Below are 20,548 nucleotides of genomic sequence, written 5' to 3'. Positions count from 1 at the left end.
CCTGCCTCTGCCTCCCGAGTGCTGGGATTAAATGCGTGCGCCACCACCGCCCGGCTAGATTTTTTTTGGGGGGGAACTTTTGTTTCTTAGATTTTTGGTTTTTCTCTTTTTTTTGGGGGGGGCTGTTGTTTGTTGCTTGTTGTGAGTTCCTGTTTTGTTTGTTCATGTTTCAAGGCAGGGTTTCACTGTGTAGCCCTGGCTGTCCTGGAACTCACTGTGTAGACCAAGCTGGCCTCGAACTCAGAGATCTGCCTGTCTCTGCCTCCCAGGCATCATGTGCCACCACCGCCCGGCTTTTTTTTTTTCCCCCTTCAGGCTCTCACTGTATATCCTAGGCTGGTCTGGAACTCATTAATTATATAGCTCAGGCTGGTCTCAAACTCACCCAATGCTTTTAGCTTCAGCCTTCCAAATGCTGGGATTATAGGCATGGCCCACCACTCTCAGCTCCTGTGTGATTTTTTTTTTTCAGTTGCACAAACTTCCCCTCTTAGAGGCCTATCATGATTAACAGGGCAGAGTAGCAAGAGGAAGAATCTATATTTTAGATTTAGTTTGTGGTCATTTCTTTGAGCTGTGGTCACCACCCAACGTTTCGTGGACAGTCAAAGGTGTCTATCGGGCCTCAAACAGCAGTCACTTTGTTTTTGTTTGTTTGTTGGCTTGTTTTGGTATAGTTAGTGCCTTGGGTGGCAAATGGCAGAGAGGCTGAGATGACCAATAATAGAGTAATTGCCTTCCCTCCCTTCCCCAGCTCACATCCTTCCTGTCCAGCCCTCAGCCACAGGTCACAGGACTTAGCAGAGACACACTCTTGTGGTTTCTTTGTTGAAATTTTGCCACTATTTCTCTCTCCCTCCCCCACTGGGCTGAGGTTTTCGTCTCAGCCCAGTAAACTCTGATGGGTCCTTGAGGTAGAAGAAGTGCTCAATGATGCCTGAGGAACCACAGTACTGAAAAGAGAGGTCGGGGCTGAGAGGGAAGTCTGTAACCCTCAGTAAACCCAAGTCCTACCACAACCGAACCCTTTATGCGTCCTATCTGACTCCTGCCATAGTGTGAGGGGGAAGAGGGGCAGGTAAGAGGAACAACAGTCTAAAGATGAGGTTAGTTTCTTCCCTTAGAAGGACCCCCCACAAGACCCTGTCCCACCTCTCTGACCCCTTCCCCTTCCTCTGAGTGACAACCCTCCCTTTCCCTGTGCACCGGGTCCCATGGGCATCCTGTATCCCCTCAGCTGCCCTGGGAGAGCCCCAGCTCTGCTATATCCTGGACGCCATCCTGTTTTTGTATGGTATTGTCCTTACCCTACTCTACTGTCGACTCAAGGTAAGGCGGGGAGGGACGGTTGAAGAACCGGACCCAGGAGTGGGAGGTCTCAGGAAGGGAAACCGAAGGGGTTCTCCATGATTTGGAGGGGAAGGAGATGGGCCTCCAACTTCTCCCTTACTGATTGCCTTTCCCCCCCTCCAGATCCAGGTCAGAAAGGCAGCGATAGCCAGCTATGAGGTATGGAGTCCCACACCTGCGCGTCAATGTTTTTGTTTTCAGGCTTTCAGTTTTCCTGGATTATTAGCCTTAGCGCTGAGACCTCTGGGAAGGCGTGTGTTTTGGAGACTGATCTGTACCCTGCCCCTCACCTCAGCATGAGTAGCTTACTGCCATCTAGTTGAGCTGCAGATAAAATATCTGGACAGGAAAGAATGAAGCAGAGGTGACAACGCCCGAGAGTTATGTGTTGCACTTGAAGGGTGTTTGTAGCCATACGGGTAAGGGAGCAAGTATGTGAGTGCTCCCAGCGTAAGGCAGCAGCTAATGCTAACCTTGACCCAGATAGTCCCTGGGTGGGAAAGAAGGTGATGGGGGACAGGGCCCGAAGAAGGTATAGGTCTTTAATACCTTGCTCCTTTCATCTCTACAGAAAGATGCTGTTTACACGGTGAGTGAATCTCTTTTTCCCTACCTTGGGGGTCAAAAAAAGAGGCTTGGGTTTAGAGTGACTTTGATAGGAATGGGGTCTGAGGTGAATGGGGGCCCTGTGATGAGCTCAAACTCCTGATCAGCCTTTGACTCTCCTGCAGGGCCTGAGTACCCGGAACCAAGAGACATACGAGACTCTGAAGCATGAGAAACCACCCCAGTAGCTTTAAATCATATGTCCTTGGCTGCATTCTCTTTCTGCTTCTGGTTCTCTCTTAGCCCTCACAGCTGACATCACGATGCTACCTCTGTGCTTTTGATGCTAGCTGACCTTACTCCCATGATGCCAGGCTCTAAGTTAATGTCCACCAGCAGTCGCTCATTTCCGTTAAAGACTTACTCACAGATGGTTGTTCCCTTACATATTCCATCACTTCCTTTCTTTCCTCCCCTGATCCCCAGCTCTTGCTAAACAATGGAAAGGGATTACCTTCCAATAAAGCCGGTACAGATGTGACTCTACTCCTTTTGTCATTTGTCATATAACAGTTCAGCTTGTACTAAGCATTAGACTGGATACTGAAGATACAGTTTAGAGTGAGGCAAACTCAGCTCCTGAGAACACAGGACTCCAGGGCTACTTTGCTCTTTTGTTTGCTTGTCTGTTTTCCAAACAGGGTTTCTCTGTAGTCCTGGAACTCATCCTGCAGGCCAGGCTAGCCTCGAACTCTGCCTTCCAAGTGCTGGGATTAAAGGCGTGCACTACCATTGCCTTGCTACCTTGCTCTTTTGAGGTATGAGTGCTGACTGTATCTAGACGAGTGATAAGACCCTTGTTCTCTTGGTGCTCTGGAATGGAACCTAGTGCAGGGAGCCTTCTCACACTCCCACCCTGTGTTGGGAGTATACATGTACTTAGAGACCCTGGAACCTAAGAAATCACTTCTGTACTCAGTGTAGTTTTTTTTGTGTCTGAAAATGAATCCTGATTGGTTTGTAGAGAAGCCTGTATGTCTAACCTAAAAGAGTCACCAATCTAGATACTATCAATTCAGCTCGTGCACGTTTGAGTTAGCATCGCTGAAGGGCTAAGCATCCGGAAGGAATGTGATGGCAAAGATCATGTGACCCTCCTAGTGGAAGATTTTATAAGGACAATGGATTTTCAGGGGATTTGGGAGCAAGAAGGATCTTAGAACCTGATAGGTTGGCGGTAGGAAAGGTCAAGAGGAACAAGTTGGGTCCAAATGGGAGGTCATTTCCCACAAGGTGGGTAGTCAGGGAAGCCCTGCCAGTGCCTGTCCTCTTCCCGGTCACCAGGAAGCTCTTCCTGGAGATATTTAAGCCTTGGAGGGTGCAGTGAGCTCTGTCTCTGACATGCCCGCCTTCTTCCAGAAAGGCTAGAGTGTCCAATCTAGCAGTCCCCTGTGCTGGACAGCACAGCATTGCATAGTGATTTATATTTTCAAAGTATTTTCCCATTGTATCATTTTATCTGCTCACTAACCTGTATAAGAAATTCAGGTTCTTGCCGGGCGGCGGTGGCGCACGCCTTTAATCCCAGCACTTGGGAGGCAGAGGCAGGCGGATCTCTGTGAGTTAGAGACCAGCCTGGTCTACAAGAGCTAGTTCCAGGACAGGAACCAAAAAGCTACGGAGAAACCCTGTCTTGAAAAATAAAAAAATAAAAAAAAATTCAGGTTCTTTAAAATATTAACTCGTCTAAGGTCACTTTGAAGGTAGGGACTGACTTTCTTGTATATATACACTGTTCTACATAAAGCAAAAAGGTTTTATTTGTTTTTGCTTTTTTTTTTGTTGTTGTTTTACATTGATTCAAATGCTAGGGATTGAACCTAGGGCTTCACACATGCTAGGTAAGGACTCTACCATTAAACTATATCCTTACTGGTCTACAAGAGCTAGTTCCAGGACAGGCTCCAAAACCACAGAAAAACCCTGTCTCAAAAAACAAAATAAAATAAAACAAACTATATCCTTAGCCTTTTTGTTTTGTTTTCTTTTTCCTTTTGCAGTTTGTTTACTGGCTTGCTTTGTCTTGAGGCAGGGCCTCTTTATTTTGTAGCTCTGGCTGTCCTGGAATTGCCGAGTGCCAGGATTAAAGGCAGCTGTGTGCTACCATACCTGGCTAAATGAGTGGTTTTGAGGGAAGAAACTAGAGTGCTTTGGGAGAAAAGGGTCAGCCTAATCTTTTACTGTGGGATGGCGGAAACAGTGTTCTCCAGGTTCAAAGGGAAAGATGGAGTCTTTTTTTTTTTAGAAAACAAAGCAACAACCACCTCACGATCTATTCATAGAAAGTTAAGAAGAAATTCTGAGGGTTGCCCTTGTTTCCTGTGACCCCAAGCTGTGAGCCCTCCATTCCTTGCTTAGGTCCATGTCCTTCAATGATGCTACTGAGCCACTCACGGGGGAGACTCCTTTGTGTGGAGACAAATCACAGGCATCTACTCTGTCATGTCCACCACTTATTTCTTCAGCCCTTTCTTCACAGCTCGCACCAAAACTCTCGTCCCTTTCCCCTTTTAGAAACAGATTAATCTCTTTCCTTCCTCCTACTCCTCCCCCACTCTGCCACGGTCTTCCCAGTCACCCAAAGACATGAGGCACAGTTTGATTCCTTCCGCATTTATTGTACAACACGGGCAGAAGGTAGAGTGGGGGCTTTAGGGTAGCCAGTGGGCAGGAGGGGGCTCTAGGGCAGGCCAGTGGGGAGCTGGGGTAGGAAGACAGGTGCCCCACACCTCACTTAGCAGCAGGAGCTGGTTTCTCAAAGTTCATAAAGTTGCTGAGGAAGCTCATCAGATCTGCTCCAGCTTTCTTGACCAGGGGTGTCAGCTGCTCATGTGTCTTTTCAAAGTAAGCCCTGGGGAGGGGAAGGACCAGATGCTGATGTGAAGGGCCCCAGTCGCTGACCGGGTCTGTGTTGGTGGTGAAGGTCAGAGCAGACTGACCCAACCCAGGTTTCTTTTTTTTTAAAATTAATTAATTAATTTATTTATTAAGGATTTCTGCCTCCTCCCCGCCACCGCCTCCCATTTCCCTCCCCCTCCCGCGATCAAGTCCCCCTCCCTCATCAGCTCGAAGAGCAATCAGGGTTCCCTGCCCTGTGTGAAGTCCAAGGACCACCCACCTCCATCCAGGTCTAGTAAGGTGAGCATCCAAACTGCCTAGGCTCCCACAAAGCCAGTACATGCAGTAGGATCAAAAACCCATTGCCAATTGTTCTTGAGTTCTCAGTAGTCCTCATTGTCCGCTATGTTCAGCGAGTCCGGTTTTATCCCAGGCTTTTTCAGACCCAGGCCAGCTGGCCTTGGTGAGTTCCCGATAGAACATCCCCCTTGTCTCAGTGTGTGCCAACCCAGGTTTCTAAATGGGGCACCCTGAAGTACCCTGGAAAGTCTGGAAGAGGTGGAGTAGACCTTCCTGCAGCAAGCAGGGCATCAGACACTAGCGACTAGACTCCAAGGTCCACTCCCTGCTGCCCCCACCTGAGGAATACACTGGATGGATCTACTGGGGTGAGGGAGGAATTTTTCTTCTCGATATATATATATATATTTTGGTTTTTCTAGACAGGGTTTCTCTGTGGTTTTGGAGCCTGTCCTGGAACTAGCTCTTGTAGACCAGGCTGGTCTCGAACTCACAGAGATCCGCCTGCCTCTGCCTCCCAAGTGCTGGGATTAAAGGCATGCGCCACCACCACCTGGCTTTCTTCTCGATTTTTAAGCCTAATCTCCAGGAACCCCAGCCACTGAGTTAAGATTCCTACGAGAACGCCTGTCTTCCTATTCTCTGCAGCCCTGGGGCCCCTTGAGTCCTCTCCTAGAGACTTACTTGGCTTGGGTCTGGATCTCCGTGCTCTTGGCCTTCTCCATCAAGTCCTTGCCATAGTCAGTCATGGTCTGAAAATACTGACTGAACAGGCTCTGCAGACCCGGCTCCTCTGCCTGTCTCCGAACCAAAGCCCCTACACAAACACATATGCACCATCTTTTCATTTGGATTCCCAGCAGTGAATCCCAGTCTCCCCTCACACCCCACAAGATCCATCCCAGCTTTCAGCCGCTTCCCCGAACTGGTGTCCTGCTAGGTATTTGAGGTTTTGGTTTTTTTTTTTTTGTTTTCTGGGTTTTTGTTTTGTTGTTTTAGACTTTCGAAAGGGAACAATTTTCCTCTTGGGTTCTGCCGGCACACTCATCTGTAGAAGCACAGAGAGTTGGGTAGCCACGAGCCCCAGCACCTTCTTTCCTTTGGTTTCCTTTCTCCGTATTGCAAACTCACCTTCCAGGCTACAGACAGTGACGAGCAGAACAACCATCGCAAGCAGCTTCATGATGGCGTCAGTGGGAACGTAGCCTTGGAACAGTGCTGCTGGTGGGAAGGACACTGAAGTCAAATGAGCTGTAGCCCCTTCCGGAGATCCCCCACCTGAATGCCCACACTAACTTAATTCCCATTCCTTCCACAATCAAAGCCCCATCCTCTCTGCATGCTGCCCCCATTCTTGCGGCCTCGTCATACCTGTAGTGTCGCTGTCCTTGGCATCTACCCCAGCCTGGATGGAGACAGGGCTATATACGCTTCTCCTTCCCCACCCCTGTCAGGTGATGCCGAGCATGGCAAGTCCAGAGGGGCAGAGATCATGCTGGAGTAAACACGCTGCAGAGATGGACGGAATAACAAGCAAAAGGGACTCTTGGTGTTTGAATGAGAGGCAGGGGGTATAAACTCAGGGGAAGACCAAGATCTATCTGCCTACGTTTTATTCTTTTGGGATAGAGGCCTGAAGTTAACGGGGTTGATACATAGCAGGGAATCAGGATTCTAAGCTATTTCTCTGGGAAGTTCTGACACAAAGCCCATAGCCCTTGTTATCTTTACCTCACTGTGGATAGACTTCATTCCCCCAACCCTATACGTTTCATACTTTCATAGCAACCTGGCAAAGAGGTGTTTGGGAACAACAGAAAGGAGAAAGAAGCTAGGCGTGATGGCATGTGCCTTTCTTCCCAGCATTGGGGAGGCAGAGGCAGACTGATCTCTGTGAATTTGAGGTCAGCCTGATCTATATAGTGAGTTTCAGGGCTGCATAGAGAGACCCTGTCTTAAAAAAAGAAAGAAGGGGGGAGAGAGAGAGAGAGAGAGGGGAACAGGAAAAAGGAATTGAAATCGGAAGTGGCAGGGAATGGGGCTTAGGGGAATACAAGAACAGATACCGCTGACTCTGTCCCTTTTTGAGTTAATGTGTAATGAGAATGTGGACTAACACTCCTGGGTTCCCAACCCTACCCCCAAAAAAAACAAATTCAGAAAAATAGCCTCTGCCCTCCTTCCTGCTCCCAGCTGCAACAGTTAAGAGGTTCCAGTCCAGATAAAGGTCGAAGATGCCTGGTTATTTAATCATCTTATCAGTTAGGTCCTGGCCCTTTGACCGAGCTCTAATTAGTGTCGTGGGGGGACGACTATGAGGCGTATTCCCTAGGCCCAAAACATTGCTATCTTTCACCCTTTGGCCCCCCCAAATTTACCCTGTGTGCACTGAACACTACTGAGAGGCAGGGTGCAAACAATGACCAAGAAATCGTCCCCATTTCCAGCTGTCCTCTTGTGAAGTAGCTCTATTGTCACACCGCTGCTTGCCCCTGGCCCTGGGGGCAGAGTGTAAGGACAGGCAGGAGTCGGATTCCTGGATTGCATTAGTCCCGTCTGCAAGGAAGGAGTAACTGGAGAGGGCAGCTTCAGAAATTAGTTCTGCCCACAACCCGCTCCCCTCCCTCAAACTCACAGCCTTTCCTATTTCCTAACAAGAAGGCCTGGCTTGTAGAATTCCAGAGCGGGGGAGGTAGTGGTGTTAGGGTTCTATTTTCTAAGGGAGAGCTGTGTTTGTGAGCAGCAGCCCTCTGGAGGTGTGGGAGGGCTGTGGGGATCCCCCTGAGGATTTTAGGTAGGTAGAGAGTAATGCGAACTGGTGTCTTCATAATCCCTCCCTGAGCCATAATCCCTCCCTGAGCGTCTCTTCATAAAACACGTCTCCAAACTCAAACTGTAGTTTCACTTTCCTCAGGTCTGGTTTAAGGAGCTCCAGCGATGCTGGACAAAATGCTCCCCCTGGCGTCTCAAAACGCACACAAATTTTCTCGACCTTGAAGAGGCTGGGCTATCTCACGTGGCCTTCGACTCAAGTCTAAAGTACCACCCACAAACTCCCACTCGCCCCTGCAGCGGAGGACTGAAGCTCTGGGGCCGTCAGGGCTGCCACTCTTCTACTTCCTCCTCTCCCATTGGTCACTGGAAATTTAAGCACCTTTTTTCATCATTGGGTGGGTTGGGTCTTTGAGCGCTTCCTTTGCCCATTTCCAAGATGGCACTTATGGCCATGCTTAGAATGCAGGTTGAAGCTATAGTTCTGCCATTACTTAAGATGGCTGCCCCCATCAAGATGACCGGGGTGTGCCTAGAGGAAAGAGGCAGCGGGATGCTTTGAGATGGTAAGGGTTAGTGTTCCATTGCGGGCAGAGCCTTGGGACGTGGGAATGAAGAATAGAGAAACTAGGGAGCTAGCTGAAGCCTGTGGTGGTGGTTAAGAATAGATAATGGGAGAGCGGACAGGGGTGACAGGTGGGGGTGAAGGATCAACGATGGGGCGGGAGTGTGCCTGGGATTCAATTTTTCCATCGGTGCTCTCTTCCCCTACTGTTCCTTGTTGCAGGTCTAGTATTGAACCCTATGGAAGTTTCTGAAACTGGGGAGCCTGATGATGGGGGGTGGAGCCCGTGGGGGGTAGAGGGAGCAATAGATTGTTTCCCCAGGCTAACCCCAACCCCTCCCTGTCCTCTGGACTAAAATGGGTAACACCCTGGGCCTGGTACCGCTGGGGACTTTACCCCGCCGGACCCCCCGTCGAGAGGAACCACTGCCCAACCCCGGGAGCTTCGATGAGCTGCACCGGTTGTGCAAAGGTGAGGATGTGGGGTTTGGGTGTCTTAGGTGGAAGGGGTAGAGGAGGGGAGGCTCTTGAATGCTGATGCCCCGTGATGTGAACAGAGAGATCACAGCTGGAGCATCCAGCAGTCAAGAAGGGTCAGATGTCCAAAGCAGAGCATTTTTGTTGCAGGATTTGAAAGGAGGTCATTTCCTTCGGTGCTTCATGGAGGACTGAAAGGGAGGTCTACCTCCTTGGCTAGGGTCCTCATCTGTACTTATTCCTTCCCTTCCCCTCGCTCCTTTCAGATGTATTTCCAGCACAGATGGAGGGCGTGAAGCTGGTTGTCAACAAGGTCCTGAGCAGCCATTTCCAGGTGCTCCCACTTCTCCGGCCCCTCCTCACTTCACCTCCCTGCCCTTCCCTGGATCCTCTGCTTCACACCTCTTACTCCAGTCTTAGCCAGGCTAGGTGTGACAAGTGAGGGACGATGTGGGGGTCCCTTTTCCTTTCTTTGCCTGTGGGACTTGTTGCTTAAAATCCAGTGACCCTCTTCATATGTCGGAACAGTTGAGGTTTTTAGAAACACCCGCTGAATGGAAAAAGATCAAGGGTGGGATAGGGAATTAAAGAGTGTTCTCCGTCGTCTCCTCTTTCCTCAGGTGGCTCATACTGTGCACATGAGTGCCCTGGGCTTGCCAGGGTATCATCTCCATGCCGCCTACGCAGGGGACTGGCAGCTTAGCCCCACTGAGGTGAGGGCTCCACCACGTTTGCATCAACTCCCTAGACCCTCACGGGCGTAGGTCTTCAGGAGGAAATGTATGTGCTGTCAGGAAAATCATCCAGCAACTTTGTTTTCTGCGGCTTTTCTGAATGGGACAGGGTAGAGACTCCTGTGCAAAGATGCCCGCGTTTGTCTTTGACGCCCACCAGGGGGCACTGTGTGTCGTTACGGAAATCCCTTAGTGTTCCTGTTTAGGTCAATAAAAACTACCTACCCATCTCAGCCTTACTGTCTACACTCCTTAACAGGTGTTCCCCACCGTGGTGGGGGATATGGACAGCAGTGGCAGTCTCAACGCCCAGGTCTTGCTTCTGTTGGCAGAGCGGCTACGAGCTAAGGCTGTCTTCCAGGTGACCCACAGTTCCTGCCTCCATCCACTGAGGCACCTCTCTCTCTCTTCCATGGGTATCCTGCCTCGGGGGTCTAGGGGGAGGAGCAGAGGCAATATTGAACATAAAAAGGGGGAAGGGTATTTTATTTCTTACTCTCCTCCCCAGACACAGCAGGCCAAGTTCCTGACGTGGCAGTTTGATGGCGAGTATCGGGGAGATGACTACACAGCCACTCTGACCCTGGGAAATCCTGACCTGATTGGGGAGTCAGGTGGGGAACTAGATTGTCCATTTGCAAACAATGTCAGTCATGCCGTTTCATCTTCAATGTAGTTTGGGGATTAGAAAAGGAACTTTCTGGGCAGGCCAGCGTGGGGATGACTGGATGGTAGGGGCACACACCTGACTCTCGTCTCCTTACTCGCCCACAGTGATCATGGTCGCTCACTTCCTGCAGAGCGTCACCCAACGGCTGGTGCTAGGAGGAGAGCTAGTTTATCACCGGCGACCAGGCGAAGAGGGGGCCATCTTGACTCTGGCTGGGAAGTACTCAGGTATGGAGCCAAGTGAGACAGTGGTGAGGGGGAGCGACTCTGGGCTTTTCTGGGGTTCCTTGCCCGTGTCTACTACAGTAACTGTCTTTTCCCTCTGTACTTTCCCCCCCCAGCTCTACACTGGGTAGCTACATTGAATGTTGGGTCAGGTGGGGCCCATGCAAGTTATTACCACAGGGCAAATGAACAGGTAAGATTATTGACCTGATCCGCTCTCCTAGTCGGTCAGCGAGAAACTCTGCCCCTCAGGTCCCCCCAGGCTCCTGGCCTATTCTTCCTACCCTCACTCTGGTATACATCTCCACACATGCGCCCAGCTTGCTGCTACCCTGTTGGGACTCTTCTGGTATTCAAGGTGTCGGTTCCTCCTCTCATTTTTGTCCCTGTTTCTCAGGTTCAGGTTGGAGTGGAGTTTGAGGCAAACACAAGGCTACAAGATACAACCTTCTCCTTTGGTTACCACCTGACTCTGCCCCAGGCCAATATGGTGTTTAGAGGTGAGGGTTATTGTGATGTTTGGAACTTGTGAGGGATTTGGGGTTACACAGGAAGGGAGGAGGCTCTACCTTGCTTCTGTTAACTCCTTATTCCAAGTCCTGCTATACAGCCTGACCAGTGTCCTCTTGCCTGGCAGGCCTGGTGGACAGTAACTGGTGTGTTGGTGCTGTGTTGGAGAAGAAGATGCCCCCCCTGCCCGTCACTCTCGCCCTCGGAGCCTTCCTCAATCACTGGCGCAACAGATTCCATTGTGGCTTCAGCATCACCGTGGGCTGAAGTGGTCCTGGAGGCGACCTCCACACAGCAGCTGGAAACTTTGAGTCAGATGCCCTAGGGCCAGAGACTAACTAGGTCCCTCTCCAGAGCCTACCTTGCTGATGACTTCTAGGGCAGAGTGGAGGGCAGGACCGTGTCCTCCTCGGAACTGAAGCTGCCACACGATCACTTCCTCATGAGGCAGTGGTTTGAGGTTCCCAATTCTGCCAGCAGCCCCACTATAATGTTCCGTATCTCTATGGCTCTGGACTGAAGGAGAAGGATTAAGGGTTGTATCTGGCTTCCCTCACCCTACTTTCTTCTTTATTATTTTTATTTGATTAAGGTATTAGCTTCTTCTTCAGAGCAGAAAGATCTGCATGGGATTCACTTCCTATACCATTTCTCCCGTTTTCCATCCCTCAGCCTCCCAAGGTTGGGAAAATAGGGTTAAAGAGCTAAATCTTTGGCCATAGAAAGACCAAAGAATGGGCCCACCCATTCCTTGAAGGACTGTCACTTCCTAGCCCTGAGACTTCCTCCTTTCCCGTCTTCTGTGTTTCCAGAGAACTGCTTTGGTCCTATGGTCACCCCAACTCCCCACTCTCTGCCCCCTGCCCTGTCCACGCCCCATGGATGACCGCACGGAGAGACAGATACTGTTCAGTGTTTCATTGCTGCCACTGAGCTCCTTTTAGCTGGTCCCCTTTTGGGCACCAGCAATTTCCCCTTGCCAGTCCAGTGTGTCCCAGGGGGTCTGGGGAAGGAGGCCAGCCTGGGCCTCAGCTGAAGATTTCCCCAAGCAGCGGCATCATAGCAGTCAGTCCCTGGAATCGCTGTATTTCATACGAGTATGCATTGTTTATGCTCCGGAGCTCAGCCAGCAGGCCCATCAGCTTTGCATACAGAAACCTTTGGAAGGAGTAGTAGGGTTAGCAGGGAAAGAAGAGGGAAATAAGGCAGCTGGAAGTCTCGTCCTGAGGCCTCAGTCCCCCGAACTGTCCCCTCCAGGAGGTGAAGTCTGAACATTAGAAAATCCTGCTGTGGATGGCACATACAACATTTTGAAAATGTTCAGAAGTCCCCAAGAGGGCCTCTGTCAGCACTGTCTTCCTTCTTTGTGCCTAGTTTTTCCTGAACCCAGGGCTTAGAGGTCAAATGTAAAGAACTAGACTTGGCCAAAACTTCAACTGTATAGAACCTGAAGGTGAAGCCTTCTAGATGGAGTTCTAGAAGGCGGGTGTGTTGTTCTATGGTATAAAACATCCCCCTCTTAGCAAACTGATTTATCAAGGAATGAGCAGAACAAAAGTGGCATTAACTTCAGAGCCTGGACTACCGAGCCAGGGACAGGCTTTGCCCATGAAACTGTGAATGACCATGACTTCAAATGGAACTGAAAAATTCAAGGAATTGACCCAAGGGAAAGGAGAGGGCCAAAAAGAAGAATGAAGTTGGAGAGGAGGTGATGGCTATCACCAGTCTCAGGAATGCTATCACACACAGGCTGTGAGCTACTACTTTGCATCTCTACTGAATAAAAAAAAAAAAACTTGGAAAAGTGAGAAGGAACAGCAGCATGCACAGTTTGGGTACTGGAACTAGGTGTGATAGGGGTGGCCCAAGGGAAGGTCTAGGTTCCCGAAGGAAACAACGGTAAATGCATTCATTCTGATCCCAATGTTTCTCCAATCCCTTCCTCCCTCCCCCAACCCGGTGCAGCCTGTGAGTCCCCGGCCTCCTACCTACCGACTTTGGGGCCTCTGCTGTTCCATGATGTAGTTGTTCAAAATCAGTGCCATCTCTTCTTGCAGCTGATCAATCTCTTCTCTCTGGGTGACTCCAGGCCTGTCTGAGATCGGAGGTGGGAAGGTCAAGATGGCAGGGACCCAGGTGGGGAGCCTCACGTGGTACAGGGACGGAGAATGCTATAGATCTACACTGTGGGCTGGGAAGCAAGATGGTCAGGGATAGATTAAAGGGGCTGAGAGTTAGTTCCTTGGCTTTTGGATGATGCTCACCAGGAGAGAAGAGGGCCATGGCAGCCATGAGCACATACTCGGGCTCCTGGAGTTTTAGTCGTTTCAATGTTCCATGGAAGCGGATGATCAAATCCAAAAATTCCCACTGGAACCCTACTGTGAGAGGCGGTAGGCTTAGGAGCCTCCCGGTCACGCTTCATACTTTATACCCCACGGACACACAGCCTGTGCTGTTTCTACCATCTTACCATGGGCCGCATCTTCCATTCTGTAGCATAGAGGCCCACAGAGGAAATTCTGCGTTTGAAGACAGAAAGTAAGGTTGAGTGAGATGTGCAGTATTTCCACAGCCGCTCCCTTGAGCAAGGAGATCTGGTCCTCCATGGGTAGGGCCCTGTGTGGGGCAGAAAATAAGGGCACTTTAGACTTAGGCCTGCCCATCAAAAGGCCCGACTGACATACCTAGTGCTGAAAATTAAAGGCCTACTGCTCAGAATGGCCAGCGGATATGTGACTTTTATCAGAGCCTGGTATGGTTTATGGTTTTTTGTTTTTGTTTTTTTTTTTTTTTTGGTTATTTCGAGACAGGGTTTCTCTGTGGCTTTGGAGCCTGTCCTGGAACTAGCTCTTGTAGACCAGGCTGGTCTCGAACTCACAGAGATCCGCCTGCCTCTGCCTCCCGAGTGCTGGGATTAAAGGCGTGCGCCACCACCGCCCGGCTCTGGTATGGTTTATGAAGCATTTACTTCCTGAAAGACCACATGGTACTCACCGAAAAAGGGGCAGTTCCTTGGTAAATTTGATAATCTGCTGCACCATGAAAGTATTGATATCTGCAAAGTGTGTGAGCAGTGGCATCACGGGGACCAGAGTGGGGAAGGGCCGGTGATGGACGAACAGGTGGGCTGGAGGCTAGAAGAGTCCAGAGCAGGAGTGAGAGGCCTCGGCCTTGGCCATCCTTCGGGTCTCATCAGCCTTAGGAGGGTTTTTGGCTGAGGAACCTGCCCACTCTGGGGTTCTGGAGATCTGTCCTCTGTCAGGGCATGGTAATAGCGCTCTCCCTCAGGCACCCAGGACAAATCCTGTAAGTTCTCACCCTGAACTTCACTAACTGGCCAAACATGGGGACCACATGGCGAGTGTGGGCCCCCAGGAGGGTCTGGACCAGCTCTTTCTGCTCCTGACTCAGCTGCAGGGATGCTTTCTGTGCCCGCCGCTGTGCCTGCCTGGCTCGCCGCAATGCCAGGGCTTCTGCTGACAGGATCACTGTGGCAGGCAAGAAAGACGACATAAGTTGAGAGCAGCAGAGAGCACCTTTCTTCCGCCCCTTGAGGCGAGGCTACTCAGTCTCCCCGTGTAAGGACTGTGGAAGAAAGGAAGGTTTCTGAGGCTTCCGTGGACTTCACTGAACCAGTGTGTCCAGGCGGCAGGGGGTTCCTGCACACATCTACTGACCTCGTATTTACCGGTGACACACTGCAGCAGGAAACAGTGCACCATGGGAAAGAAGGGAGGGGTGGAGAGTAAAGTGGGAAGGGGAGATGTTTGGCTCCTTGGGAACGTTGAAGAAGGGTCTTCATTTTGAAAATGTCACTTTAGATTTGCATAGCTTTGTACTTTCAAAGGTTCTATGGCTAGATTTCACTGGCTGTAGCGACTCTAATTAGACAGGGCAGGCTTCGTATTTCTCAGAAGCATAGACTCCAGCAACACTTCCACAGTCATAAAATAAGTGAGACAGGCGGAACTCAAGGCAGTGCCATTTGGCTTCTACAGTGTCCTTTCCACCCGCTCCATGCTGGAAGGAGAGTGAGATGGATGTGCTGGAGTTTGAGAGGCAGACGGGCTTGATGCCCAAGTGTGACTGTGCTGTTTAGCTGACAGGCTGAAGCTGTGGGAGGCCAGCTGCATTAATCTGTTGGGAGCACAGCACAGTTACCTGGCACAGGGAAAGCAGCAATGAATAACTAAGAAGTTCCTACAAGAAGACGGGTACCATGTACTCCAGAGATAGAAGAGAAGAGGCAAGCCAGGTGACTTTGAAGGGGAAGGACATTTCGGGGAGAGGAAATGGGGAAGTCCTGGGGAAGAGTAAGCTTGCTGCGCTCGAGGACAGCACCGAGCCAGTGTGGCTAGTATGTGTTGAAGGGCTTAAGAGACAAAGTCTGAAGTAGGATTTGGATAAAATCATGTACCTTAAAGGAGATTGGAGCGGGGAGAGACTGGAGAAATGGCTCAGGGTTAAAAGCGCTGGCTGATCTTGCAGAGGACCTGGGTTCAATTCCCAGCACTCACATGGCAATTTATAGTCATCTGTAACTCCAGTTCCAGGGGATCCAACATGCTCTTCGAGCCTCTGTGAACACCAGGCATACACAAGGTGCACAGACATATATACAGGTAAACACTTATACACATTAAAAATAAAAAAAAAATACTTTTAAAGAGAGAGACTGGAAGCTTTGGGAACCGTGGCATAATCTAATTAAGTTTCAAAAAGCTTACTCTGCCTGCTATGTGGAACATGAGCTATTGGGTATACCAAACAGCAGAGAAGCACACTCAATGGCGTCCTGGGATGGTAGGGGGCCAACTCACTGTCTTTCCTCATGCCAGCGTTTAGACACTTCTGCAACCTGCAGGCTGGACAGTGGCGTCTCTGGGCTTTGCTGACCTCACAGCTTCCAGAAAATGGACAGATGGGACCAGTGTTTTTGCTGACTGTTCGTCTGCGAGACAGAGAAAGACACTGCAGGATCTGAGATGGCAGCGAAGCAGGCAGCTGAGCGTAAGAGGAGGCTGGAAGGGTATGAAAAAGTTAACTGGTTTAACAACAGGCTAATCTGAGTTGTGTCCAAAGGTCCTCAGAAGCTGCTGGAGCATTTTCACGGGGAAGCGAGGCCACTCAGGAACCCTCATTGTGTAGTACTAACTTGGTCCTGGGCAGATCATGTGTACTACTCTTGACTAAGAGGCTGAGCCTCTAGGACAAATGGTTGGCCTGCTGTTCTATTGTCACCAGTTCCACACAGTGTTGGGGACAGCAAGATTGAGGGTGCTAGACACAGGACAGTACAGCTTGGCTGTGAGAGTATGACAGCCCCATAAGCTTGGAGATGGGCCAGCGTTTCAAGGCGGCCCGATAGGAGTGCGGGGGTTGTTTCTGATGGGGAGAAAGCATTCACCTGAAGAAGCCTTTGCAGCCCTCACAAGTCAGGGCATGGAAATGATAACCCGTGGCTCTGTCTCCACACACCACACAGTTCCTCGGCTCATATTCCTCTCCACTGGCCATGGTTTCAAGTGTTAGCGTGGCTGTCATGGTCTCCTGGATGTGGGAGGAAGTTAACAGTCAGCTCGGAAACACACTAGACTCTCTTCCTCTTCTTCTGCGGGATCCCTTCCCAAGGCTATCTACCCTCTACCCAATACCAGCACTGTCTGCACTAAAAGCAGAAATATTGTTTTTGGTTTCCGGCCTTCCACAAATTACCCACCTGTTTCTCTTAGGCAGCACACCGCATACAGGCCACAGAATCTCTCCCCAAGCCTCCACGCTGATCCTACTCTCCTTGTGATCTCAGGAGCTACAGGAATTTGGGGTTATCCTCGGTACGTTGTCTCTAGGTCTCATGCATGTGATCTCCGGGTACTCTCTGTGTCATATGTAGCAGGTAGGATGCAGACTCTGGACCCAGGGCAAAGACCTGAGGCGGGAGGTTTTCCTAAGCATGTTCCAGCTGTTGGTTGGTAGCAGATGGGGAGGGGCTATGATAGGTGGGGCCCTCACAGATCATTGAAAACTGCTACTTGTTTTCCCTATTGGTGAGCTTTAGGCTAAATCTACAGTCCTCTCTTTATGTGGATCCTGCGTAAAGTGAGGAGAGATGAAGAGGGAGAGAGGGCAAGGTTTTCACATGCAGTATGCCAATAGTCAAAGGATAGCTATGACAATTATACCAGGCTCCCAAAGAAATTTATTTATTTATTTTATGTGCAAAGGTGTTTTGCCTGCATCTATGTCTGTGTGAGGGGTGTGAGGATGTCGGGTCCTTTGGAACTGGAGTTACAGGACTGTTATAACCTGCCGTGTGGTGCTGGGGATTGACCCAGGTCCTCTGGAAGACCAGCTCAGTGCTCTTAACCGCCCCCCACTTCCTTCCTTCCTTTTTTCTTCCCTCCTTCCTTTCTTCCTTCTTCTCCTCCTCCTTCTTCCTTTTGGCTTTTCAAGACAGGGTTTCTCTGTGTGTAGCCTTAGTTGTCCTGTTACTTACTCTGTAGACCAAGTTGGCCTTAAACTTACAGAGATGAACCGGCCTCTGCCTCCCAAGTGCTTGGATTGAAGGTGTGTGCCACCACCTCCCAGCTCTCTCTCTCTTTCTTTCTTTCTCTCTCTCTCTCTCTCTTTCTTTCTTTCTTTCTTTCTTTCTTTCTTTTTTCTAAAAAAGATTTATTGATTTTTTTTCTTTTAATGTGTACACCTAGTACACACAGAGACTGGAGAACATTGCCTGATCTTCTGAGACTGGAGTTATAGGCGCTTGTGAGCTACAATGTTCTGTACTAGGACTTGAACCTGAATCTTTTGCAGGAGCATTAAGTGCTCTTACCCTCTGAGCCTTCTCTCTAGTCCCAGAAATTTGTTTTAAAAAGACTTCAGGAGATTAAGAATTTAGGCATAAAGTCAGAAGAGATACCTCTTCCCTGCTTGGGATGACTGAGATATGAATAAAAGTAAACCCTAGGTGGTAGAGCAATAGCTCAGCCATTGAAGTGCTTACTATGCAAGCAAGCAAGGGCCTGGGTTTAAATCCTAGAACCCACTTTTTTAAAAAAAAAAAAAAGTTTTATTTATTTTTTTATTTTGTGTTCTTTGTTTTTTGTTGGACCACGACAGTTTTTTTGCCTACATGCATGTCTGTTTAAGGGTGCCAGATCCCTTGGATTGGAGTTACACACACAATATTGAGCTGCCATGTGTTTGCTGGGAATTGAACCCAGGTCCTCTGGAAGAGCAGCCAGTGTTCTTAACCCACGAGCCATCTTATCAGACCCAAACCCACATTGTTCTAAAAGGCACAGTGGATGTTGTGGAATATTACTTTACACTGTGTGAAGATGTGTCAGTATGATTGGTTTAATAAAAAGCTAAATGACCAGTTGCTAGGCAGGAGGTATAGGCGGGACTAATGGACAGAAAGAGAACTCTAGGGGAAGAAAGGCAGAGATGCCAGGAGATCCGGAGCAAGCAGGATGTGCAGGAGGAGAGGTAACAGCCTTGAGTCATGTGGCAGAACACAGATTAATATAAATGGGTTAATTTTTTATAAGAGTTAGTTAAGAATAAGTTTAAGCTAAAGGCTGATCTTTCATAATTAATGCTATATCTTCGAGTCATTATTTGGGAGCTGGTGGAGCAGATAAAGACTCATTACAGGGGGACATACTTGTAATCCAATGCCAAGAAGGCAGAGACAGGTGGATCTCTGAGGTAAGTCTAGCCTAGCTGGCAAATTCCAGACCAGTGAGAGACTCTCTCAAAAAACAGGGTGGGGCTGGCGTAATGACTCAGTGGATAAAGGCACTTGCTGCCCGCACGATGACCTCTTTGATACCAGAATCCACATGGTGGAAGGAGAGAATTGGGCCTCTGCAAGTTGTCCTATGACCTCTATCAATGCTCGGTGGCATATGGCCACCCCTTCCCAAATAAAGGAATGTAAAAACAACAGCAAAAACCCTCACAAAAAAAGCTGATGGCACTTGAGAAGTAAATGATAGCCAAGATTGTCCGCTGGTTTACACATGTGCCTACACACACACACACACACACACACACACACACACATACACACTCACACATACACACATACACACACAATACACACATACACACACATACACACATACACACACATACACACACATACACACACATACACACACATACACACATACATATACACACGTACACACACAATACACACACATACACACACATACACACACAATACACATACACACAGATACACACAATACACACATACACACAGATACACACACAATACACACATACACACATACATATACACACGTACACACACAATACACACACATACACACACAATACACGCATACACACACATACACACACAATACACACATACACACACATACACACATACACACATACACACACATACACATACACAAACTCACACACACTCCCACACACACATGCACACACACACACTCACACACACTCACACACACACATACACACACACACACACACGACTCTAATAAGTTAGAAGTAGTTGAACTTGATTTGGGAATTCTTGTCCTAGAGCTGAGTTCATGGGTTATGTAAGACCTAGCAATCAGAGGATTCCCATACTTGGTTCAATTTTGTTGTTGCCATGTTGATTTTATTTGTTTGTTTGTTTGGTTGGTTTGGTTTTTCAAGACACAGTTTCTCTATGTAGCCTTGGCTGTCTTTGTAGACCAGGCTGGCCTTTAACTTGGAGATTCACCTCCCTCTGCCTTCTGAGTTCTGGGATTAAAGGCCTGAACCACCACCCACCTAGCTCAAGGAAACTATTATTAAAGAAAAAAAAAGCATTTAATTGGTGCTTGATTACAGTTCCAGGGGTTTAGTCCATTATTACCATGGCAGGAAGCATGGTGCTATGCAAGTGGATTTGGTGCTTGAGAAGTAGCTAAGATTTCTACATCCAGATTTGCAGGCCGGGGGAAGAGGGGAAGCAACACTGGGACTGGCTTGGGTTTTTGAAACCCTAAAGCCCAGCCCCATTTGTAGCAGGCTTTCTTGGACCACCAGCCCCCAAATCATGACACAGAAACTGATTATTAATTATGAATGCTCAGCCTTAGCTTAAGCTTGTTTCTAGCTAGCTTAACTTAAATTAACTCATTTCTATTAATGTGTGTGCTGCCCTGAGGCTCATTTACCTCATCTATGCGCTGTCCATTCAGCTTTCCTGCTTCCTCCTGTCTCTGCCCTTCTTTTTCCCAGCATCCTCTGTGCCTGGAAATCCTGCCTAGCTATTGGCTGTTCAGCTTTTAATTAAGCCAGTTAGAGTGACACATTGTCACAGTGTGCAAAAAGATTATTCCACAACAGTTAGCCTTAAAATTATTTATTTTATGTGTATGTGCATGCCATAGTGTTTTTATGTGTACCACAAGAATACATTTACCCATGAACTTCAGAAGATGGTGTAGTAATTATTTCTATTAACAAACACCGACTG

General features: G+C 48.9%; 4 protein-coding genes across 7 annotated transcripts in view; 2 read left to right on the top strand and 2 right to left on the bottom strand.

Annotated features, from left to right (window-relative positions):
* The window catches only part of Fcer1g (Fc fragment of IgE receptor Ig), a 4,191-nt gene extending 1,749 nt beyond the window's left edge, over window positions 1-2,442 (top strand). Inside the window, exons 2-5 of the mRNA XM_005348798.3 lie at window positions 1,238-1,329; window positions 1,474-1,509; window positions 1,922-1,939; window positions 2,082-2,442. Of these exons, the coding sequence (XP_005348855.1) occupies window positions 1,238-1,329; window positions 1,474-1,509; window positions 1,922-1,939; window positions 2,082-2,144 (209 nt within the window). The 3' untranslated portion in view covers window positions 2,145-2,442. The remainder of the gene's footprint in view (window positions 1-1,237; window positions 1,330-1,473; window positions 1,510-1,921; window positions 1,940-2,081) is intronic.
* Window positions 2,443-4,553: 2,111 nt separating this feature from the next.
* On the bottom strand, window positions 4,554-6,532 carry Apoa2 (apolipoprotein A2). Of its 2 annotated transcripts, none has more exons than XM_005348796.2 (4): window positions 6,466-6,532; window positions 6,226-6,312; window positions 5,779-5,911; window positions 4,554-4,807 (listed from the first exon to the last, which is right to left on the bottom strand). In XM_005348796.2, the coding sequence occupies exons 2-4, from the start codon at window positions 6,275-6,277 to the stop codon at window positions 4,687-4,689; spliced, it is 306 nt and encodes a 101-aa protein (XP_005348853.1). In that variant the 5' UTR covers window positions 6,278-6,312; window positions 6,466-6,532; the 3' UTR covers window positions 4,554-4,686. The 2 variants fall into 2 exon arrangements, with proteins under 2 accessions (XP_005348853.1, XP_005348852.1); XM_005348795.2 differs by having other exon boundaries at window positions 6,226-6,315; window positions 6,466-6,524.
* A 1,823-nt stretch (window positions 6,533-8,355) lies between these two features.
* Window positions 8,356-12,857, top strand: Tomm40l (translocase of outer mitochondrial membrane 40 like). Of its 2 annotated transcripts, none has more exons than XM_005348791.3 (10): window positions 8,356-8,432; window positions 8,654-8,903; window positions 9,175-9,242; window positions 9,529-9,621; window positions 9,902-10,003; window positions 10,151-10,256; window positions 10,417-10,539; window positions 10,653-10,729; window positions 10,934-11,036; window positions 11,174-12,857. In XM_005348791.3, exons 2-10 carry the CDS (start codon window positions 8,789-8,791, stop codon window positions 11,311-11,313), a joined length of 927 nt encoding a protein of 308 aa, XP_005348848.1. In that variant the 5' UTR covers window positions 8,356-8,432; window positions 8,654-8,788; the 3' UTR covers window positions 11,314-12,857. The 2 variants fall into 2 exon arrangements, with proteins under 2 accessions (XP_005348848.1, XP_026635657.1); XM_026779856.1 differs by having other exon boundaries at window positions 8,364-8,432; window positions 8,754-8,903.
* Window positions 11,950-16,927, bottom strand: Nr1i3 (nuclear receptor subfamily 1 group I member 3). 2 transcript variants are annotated; one of them, XM_005348793.3, is made up of 9 exons: window positions 16,772-16,927; window positions 16,460-16,602; window positions 15,873-16,003; window positions 14,371-14,540; window positions 14,047-14,186; window positions 13,523-13,668; window positions 13,314-13,430; window positions 13,042-13,144; window positions 11,950-12,204 (listed from the first exon to the last, which is right to left on the bottom strand). In XM_005348793.3, exons 2-9 carry the CDS (start codon window positions 16,594-16,596, stop codon window positions 12,075-12,077), a joined length of 1,074 nt encoding a protein of 357 aa, XP_005348850.1. In that variant the 5' UTR covers window positions 16,597-16,602; window positions 16,772-16,927; the 3' UTR covers window positions 11,950-12,074. The 2 variants fall into 2 exon arrangements, with proteins under 2 accessions (XP_005348850.1, XP_005348851.1); XM_005348794.3 differs by having other exon boundaries at window positions 13,314-13,427.
* Between the last annotated feature and the right edge of the window lie 3,621 nt (window positions 16,928-20,548).

Source organism: Microtus ochrogaster, chromosome 6, assembly GCF_000317375.1.
Source record: "Microtus ochrogaster isolate Prairie Vole_2 chromosome 6, MicOch1.0, whole genome shotgun sequence".
Lineage (NCBI taxonomy): Eukaryota > Metazoa > Chordata > Mammalia > Rodentia > Cricetidae > Microtus > Microtus ochrogaster.
This window is presented reverse-complemented; position numbering and strand designations above follow the sequence as displayed.